The 7,410-nt window shown below is 35.4% G+C and overlaps 1 protein-coding gene across 2 annotated transcripts in view; it reads right to left on the bottom strand.

Moving 5' to 3' along the window:
- Positions 1-1,180: 1,180 nt before the first annotated feature.
- Positions 1,181-7,410, bottom strand: part of LOC121326391 (nucleoporin NDC1-like) — a 9,059-nt gene continuing 2,829 nt past the window's right edge. Inside the window, exons 6-18 of one of the 2 annotated variants that reach the window (XM_041269647.1) lie at positions 7,010-7,118; positions 6,794-6,845; positions 6,513-6,645; positions 6,101-6,193; positions 5,645-5,726; positions 5,354-5,518; positions 4,853-5,107; positions 4,580-4,692; positions 4,158-4,208; positions 3,616-3,679; positions 3,367-3,467; positions 2,004-2,164; positions 1,181-1,577 (exon numbers count right to left, since the gene is read on the bottom strand). In XM_041269647.1, coding sequence (XP_041125581.1) covers positions 1,514-1,577; positions 2,004-2,164; positions 3,367-3,467; positions 3,616-3,679; positions 4,158-4,208; positions 4,580-4,692; positions 4,853-5,107; positions 5,354-5,518; positions 5,645-5,726; positions 6,101-6,193; positions 6,513-6,645; positions 6,794-6,845; positions 7,010-7,118 — 1,443 coding nt within the window. In that variant the 3' untranslated portion in view covers positions 1,181-1,513. The remainder of the gene's footprint in view (positions 1,578-2,003; positions 2,165-3,366; positions 3,468-3,615; positions 3,680-4,157; positions 4,209-4,579; positions 4,693-4,852; positions 5,108-5,353; positions 5,519-5,644; positions 5,727-6,100; positions 6,194-6,512; positions 6,646-6,793; positions 6,846-7,009; positions 7,119-7,410) is intronic. The other variant, XM_041269648.1, reaches the window with a different exon arrangement.

Here is a 7,410-nt window from a genome sequence, read left to right as displayed (position 1 = left end):
ATTAAAATTTACACACCATTACACACACACATATATATATATATATATATATATATATATATATATATATATATATATATATATATATAAAAACTTTACTTTGTTTTCCTTTTGGGCTCAGTTGTTACAAAATGTAGCAGTTTACCCTACTAGCTGCCAAACTTCCATCAAAAATATATCTGTCATCCCACTGCATTGTGAAATAGCACAGAAATAAACTATCCTCTCAGCATAATTCAATAACGAAATCCCAAGAGTCAGGGTATGTCACAAAATGAAACATTCCTGGCCAAAAGATAATTTTTTGAACAATTATCTTTTGATTTGTTTTAAATTATATTGGCTGATTTTAACATTTGCGGTTTTTTTCTTTGCTGGATTTTTAACCTGAACTGGTGGTGCCAGGAGTCAGAGGAACATTTATGAAAGAGTGTGTGTATTTTATATATATTTCTATCTATCTATCTATCAAATGCAGTTCAGTTCAATTGCAAGGGAACCAAAAGAGTACCAATTTATTGGTTTGCTATTAAAACATGTAAAACAGAATTTCAGAATTTTATAAATGCACTGATTTTTCATACTGTTCTTTTTACTGTAAGAATACCCAAAACAAATTTACAGTACATGGTATTTCTAGTAACTATCTTTCAATTTTCAAGAAGACCAAGTCAAGAGCACAAGGTGGACTTGCATCTTTGGCTTCTTTTCTGCAGAACACTCTCTTTTTATTTTGCCCTTGGTTACACAAAAATAGCCCCCCCCACCCCCACAATGGATTACCGCCTTCTCTAAAAACAGCTGGTTCCAGTTATATAATCTGCACTAGAAATACACTGTTAACATTATTTATCAACCAAGACATAGATTTTGTCCTTTAGTTATTACTAAGGAAAATAACTTAACAAAAAGAATATCCATGGCAGTTACATAGTTTGTATTTCAAAGTTACAAAACTCACCCTTGATTTAGTATTGCATGCTGTGATTTATATTGTATAGCACCTGAGCAGTAAGAATTGCCATGTCATTCTCATTCATTACATAGACAGAGAGACGCCTTTGTACTGTGTATAGTTAATCAAAATGTATTACTGTAAACCTGCTTATAGCCTTGCTCCAAAGACTTTTTTTGTTTAATAATATAAATAAGTGCCAGGAACTTGACAGCGTCTCTTATGTAAACCTTTACCACATCTTTATAAATACCCATGTGAAATTGGTGCAGGCTGCATTATAGCACAAATACAATACAGCTGAGAGGGAAGGAAAAGGGGACAGAAGGAAAGTTACATTACATCTTAAAACTCCTCCGCTATTCTGCGGTTCCACGTTTAGATTCACCACAGGAAAGAGTTGTCATGGCAATTCAAAACGACGATGTTCCCGTTTCCTCGGACAAGGCAGTTTGAGCATATATGTGAAGAACAGTTCAAACAACAACTCGGGTGTTTTGCAAATCAGTTGCTGCAGCATTAGTTAAAAAAAGGCAACGTCAGGGAAAGGGAATGTCTTCATTCTTTATATTCCAAAAACTGCTGGAGTCTTTTTCGATGCTCAGTCGACACTTGAACAGCACTGTTAAGTGAAAAACAGAATTACAATTATTGCAATTACAAATGAGAAGAAGAAAAAAAGTGATTTGTTTTGGCTGAGCTTTACAGCAAATATATATTTTTTTAAACCTCAAAAATTGCAACTTAAAATGAACGTGGTGTCCTCTAGCCATTAGCACACGACAGTACACTTGTCATGTCAACTCTACTGCAGCTAGATGTGGATTCATGTTTGTCTTGAGAAATTTAATACCAAGTAAAATCTAGGTAGTACAAGGCTTAAATTGTGAAATGAATAGAAAATATTAGTACAAAATAGTCTAAAACAACTAGGAGGAGAGGAACAGAAATCAGAAAGGTACAGTCATCAATCAGGCAGAAACTTGACATAAAGATATCTACTTTTATTTGACTACCACATCATTCCAATCTCCCAAAAGGTCCTTACTTTAAATGTTCGCCAAAGGTGGTAGTTATCCTGTAGATGGCAGTTTTCAGAGATGCCCTCAGAGCAAACCTTAGGGTTTTATAGGAAGTATCAACCAGGCTTCCCGAAGTTCTTGCTGGTTTACTGGAGGCATGAGGTAACTTGAAATGCTTATCTACTGCCTGTACAAAAAAATAACCAACCATGAAAATGAAAAGTTACAAGTAGAATACATTAAAACCCCACTGAATGAAAACGAAAGGGATACAGCACACTTAGCTCACACATTCAAAACACACCACTCTACCAAATTTCTCATCCTTGACCTTTATTATATTAACATAAAAAAGAGGAAAATAAAATTCTAAACTTATTTGCAAAAATATAGTAAAACAAAATAAATTTTTGCCATACATACAACTACGGCTCTTGTGCTCACGCAGCAGTAATATTTTTTACCTGTATTTCATAAATTCATAATATGTATTTTCCTTACTTTAAGTACCTATTAGAATTTTCTATTTGAGTGTGTGTTAAGTGTACCATATCCAATGTAAGCTTGTTTCTCCCCCTCCCCTCCACCTCTCACCCCTCTTTAGAGAAACAGCAAAGTTATTTATACAATAATAAAACTAGACTTCTGTTTTTCTCCAATTGAACACATTGTCTTTTTTTTATTCTGTTTATTGGTTTTATAATACAACAAGAGATATTTTACAATCAATTACAGAAATCAGCAAATAGTTATGAGAAATGAGGGGAGAGAGAGAAAGGAAAGAGGTAGAAGTCAGGAAAGAACAGCAGGGGGAAACAGTAGGTCTTCCAGGTGCGAAGTAGCCAACCAAAACAGGAGCATCAAGAAAGGGATGGGTTGGAGACAATCAAAATAAGATAAGAAAGGCTGACATGCTGTATAAAATTTATCAGTGGAGCCAAAGAGTAAACTTAATTTTTTCCAACTTGAGAAAATGCAACACATCTCTAATCCAGCAAATGTGAGTGGGCGGGGCAGCTCGCTTCCAATTTAGCAAAATTAAGCGTCTAGCCAGGAGAGTTAAATGCCACGATGTCTGATTTTGCTTTTGGCAAACAAATAGTGCTGGGTACCACACCAAATAAAGCAGTAAGCGATATGGGGTCAATGTGCAGCTGAAAAATTTATGAAATAGTGTCAAAAATAGAGGACCAGTAAGAGTTTATCCGGGGGCAGGACCAAAACAGATGTAAAAGTGTAGCAGGGGCTTGTTTACATCTGTCGCATGTTGGGTCAGTTTCAGGGTAAATCTTGGAAAGTTTAAGCTTAATAAAATGAATACAGTGGAAAATGTTAAATTGTATTAGCCCATGCCTTGCACAAATAGAAGAGGTGAACACATTGTCTTACCTCCTGTAAAGCAAGCATAGTACCAAGAATATCAGAAAGTGTAGTCTGGACAACCCCAAATCTGTCTTCTGTATAGGACGCTGCTACCAAATGAGACAGACCTGCAAGAAAAATGAATTCATATTATATATATATATAACTATTGTCATTTTTAAAACATCTAAACCTTTGTTCTTAATGGTGTATTATTTCTATTTGAGATAATTTATGCAATCAGTCTATGCAACAGGCCCTTTGAATACTGCATACCTTCAAGTGCCCACATGTGTGCTTGACTCTCTGCAAAAAGGGCTTGGCTGGAGGCTTCTGGAAGCTGAAAATGTAACACAAAATGCTTTTGGTTTAAAATTACGAACAAAAATAATTTGAAATACATTATTGCAGCCAACAGGTTTTGTTTGATACAGGGAACAGATTATTTTGCTTGTCACAGTACTGTACTGAGAGCATAGTGAAGCACCTTCCAATAAGACAAGATACATTCACAGTACAAGAAATAGTATAGAAGTGTGTAAACGAAGTAGGAAGAATCTGAAATGCATTTTAAACCTTTTTATTTAGTTTAGACGTTACTTGGCAGGTAGTGAAATGTCCTACAGAGCAGCTTTAAGCAGTATAATATGGCTGCTTATGAGAACAGACCAGCTCAAGGAAAACCTACATCGATTCATTCTTGAAGCAGTTTGTAAAGGGGAAATAATTTAATAAAAGCTCCCAGATTAGTTCACAGCAGCATGCAGACCCATACAGAAATTCCCATCATTTTATCACAAAGCATGCATTTACCTTACCTTATTAAATAAATACATTATCAGCACCCGTTTAGCCAGGACATTTTTAACCTGAATGAAATACATTTAAAAAATTAATAAAAAACAGGAATAAAATATAAATATTAGGGGAAGACAAAAAAAGGTGTGCTAAACATTTTGCCGTCTGGCTACGGAATTCTGAAATACAATAATTGTTAATTAAATAAATACACTCAAAACTTTGTTAGGAGTTAATTTTTTTAGCTATGGAATTTAAATCGGGTATTGATGGAAGATGCTGTCAGCTGCCTTAAGAAATCTCTAGTATACTGTAAAAATACTGGAGTGATCTGAGATAGCAAAAAGATTGAGAACATAGTAGACTGCAAAAACAAAATATTTAAAATAAAAGGTAGATATTCTCCCTTTACTGTGGAACAAAAAGAACTCCAATGCTATACCTGTTCCTGACGGTTCTGAATCCACAAAGAGACTATACTGGGCTTCTGTGCCCCAGCTCCCAGGCTTGGCACTGGAGGAGGTCCTGATTGTGGGCTGCCATTCAAGGGAGACTCTATAAAACATTTACAAAACTTTGGGAAAAGGTTGTAGCCTACTCACAATTCTTTATTTGTATTTGTTTCTTTCTAAATAAATTTATTTAAGAAACTACAGCAAAAAGCCCTTCAGGTCAGAATGTGGAAACTCATATTTAGCAAAAGAAAGTTAGCTACCTGCACCCAAAGACGAGGTCCAGAGTTTGGGTCCTCTTCTCATGACATGCGGACTTTGCACTGAGCCATGCCAAGGAGAAGATGGGTCCAGTGTCCCAGTTAATCGTTTCATTGCAGGTGAACCAAAAGGGCTTCCTAGATCGGGAGTGAAAGGGGATACCACAGAGGACCTGAGAAACACAGAACCAGGGGTTCTGGGACCCAGGCTAAGTCTTGGCGTTTGCCAGCTCGTAGGTTCCTCTATTAAAGATGTTGCTGGAACAAACAAAAACAAAAAATGTACTAAATTAGTTTCTGCAGCCAACATTTTATAGTGTGGTTTAAATACTAAGTATGTCATGCTGTTACACCATTCCCACTAAACACATTTGCTACCTTCTGTGTTTTGGTATTTGTGAAAATATATATATATATTTAAAACACAATAGTAAAGGTTTTTATTCACATATTCTGGGTTACTACCCCACCACTTTTTACCATTAAATTAATAAAAGCCCCTACCCGAACTGCCAGAAGATGAAGTTCTCTTGTCACTGCCAACAGACTGTGGCTTAATTCTTCCATTGGACGAAACAGCTTCTTGGTAAGCAATCAACTTCTGGGTAAGGTCACTCAATATAGTTAAACATTCCCCTGATAATGCTGACCAGTTGTGAGGATGGCCACCTATTAATTGTAATAAAACACCAAAAGCAAGACATTCAGCTATATTTTTAATAGAAGAATTTGGCACACATTTGGAGAAGCATACACCCCAGAATTATAATAATTAAAGCTCACATTTCTACATACCGGGTTGACTCAAGCTAAAAACTTCTTGTCTTCTAGATGGAGAGTTTTGAGACAGCAATGCAAAATCCTGAAAAGCTAAATACTGAAGGAGACACAGACATCTTCCATAAATATTTTGCTAAGGCAGCAAAAAAATATATATATTTGAAGTTCAGAGTCATATAACTCACAACTTTTTTTATTTTTGGGTCTAGGAGTTGAACAACATGCAGCCACCAATTATCAGGTACCCAAAGGTTGAGACATTGCAGTCTATTCAACTGGTCTAAAGTTGTGGTAGAGCAAAAATATATTAAATAAAAATATAAATAAATATATATATATAAAAAAAACCTGGAGTATATTTTGTATCTCAAATTTGTTGCATCGCCCAAATCGTTTTCCACCCGAGACCAACGCGAATGCTCCGACCTACAGTTTTAAGAACACCTGACATAACCCAATAAGACCATTTACCTTTAAAATAAGGGGTTGTTTGCTGCTTAAGACTTTGGGAAGGCACTGGTGTGCATCCTCTGAAAATGAGGATTGCACTGGAAAACAATACACCTAGACAGGAACAACACAGTGTTAGGTATAAAAGAAACATTCAATTCAGATCCAGCAATCCCCATCACTCCATAACATTTTCATCTGCAGACATGCCATAAGTAAACAGATACCCATCCTATTTACTTAGTCTCAGGTCAGGTTGAGAAGAGGGGCTGTTGGTGCCCTTGAATTCTTGAATTTTCATTTATAGGATTAATATTACAAAAATGTCAACTGCCAACAGGTTTCCACATTAGAACAGCCTTGTAAATAATATGCATCTTAATGGGGTTTCACTGTGATTAAAATATTTTTTAATTAATAAAATCATTCAAACCTCTGTTGTGTAGATTCTAAACAGCAGCCATGTCATGTACCATGTTACTAAGAGAAATGTTCCACTTATCCACAAGTGGTAGAGAAGAGCAAAGTCAAGTAGGCCTGTGAAGGTGTCCAGTGAGTGAAGAGTCCTACAAAAGTATATTATAAATACAAGTAAACAACAATAGACAAACAGATGGGTTTCAACAATAAATGCATTTATCAACCCTGATAAAAATATCTCCTAGACAAAGGTTTGAGAAGCAATAGAGGAGTCTATTTTAACATTTTACTAACCTGTCTTTTTGAAGATTCATTGTTGTACATATCCATGCTCTCGGGATATAACCTGTAGACACACACTCTACATTTAGATATATATATAAATAAAAACATAAACTATGATGTGTACATATCTCCATCCAACACTGGCCAAAATAAAAAAGTTCAGCTAAAGCCATGAAAGTGTAATGTGAAGAGAACAGAAATGTATATTAAAATGGTCTGTCTTACCCAAGAAGAAATAAGTGATGCAGTAATTCCGAACAGAATACAATGCCTGGACTGCACTGTGCTTAATTACCAGAGGCAGGGTTCCCTTGAAACGCAGGTACTTCCATTGCTAGGAAGCACAAGAAAATGGAATTACATTTAAAAGTCTGTTGATGTTGTATTTGCTACAGATAAAATGGTAAATTATATATATATATATATATATATATATATATATATATACACACACACACACACACACACTGCATTAGCTACCCTAGGATAGTCTTTCTGTATAGTTATGTAGTGCTTAAGAGTTAGAGAATTTCAATAATGTCTTCACAGGGTACAGAGTACTTATACACTACTACTCAGTACTTTTCAGACAGACAAACCCAGTTAAGCATCCAGAAAAAAAAATC

Source organism: Polyodon spathula, chromosome 14, assembly GCF_017654505.1.
Source record: "Polyodon spathula isolate WHYD16114869_AA chromosome 14, ASM1765450v1, whole genome shotgun sequence".
Classification (NCBI taxonomy): domain Eukaryota; kingdom Metazoa; phylum Chordata; class Actinopteri; order Acipenseriformes; family Polyodontidae; genus Polyodon; species Polyodon spathula.
The sequence above is the reverse complement of the archived record's forward strand: the minus strand, read 5'-3'. Positions and strand labels throughout refer to the sequence as shown.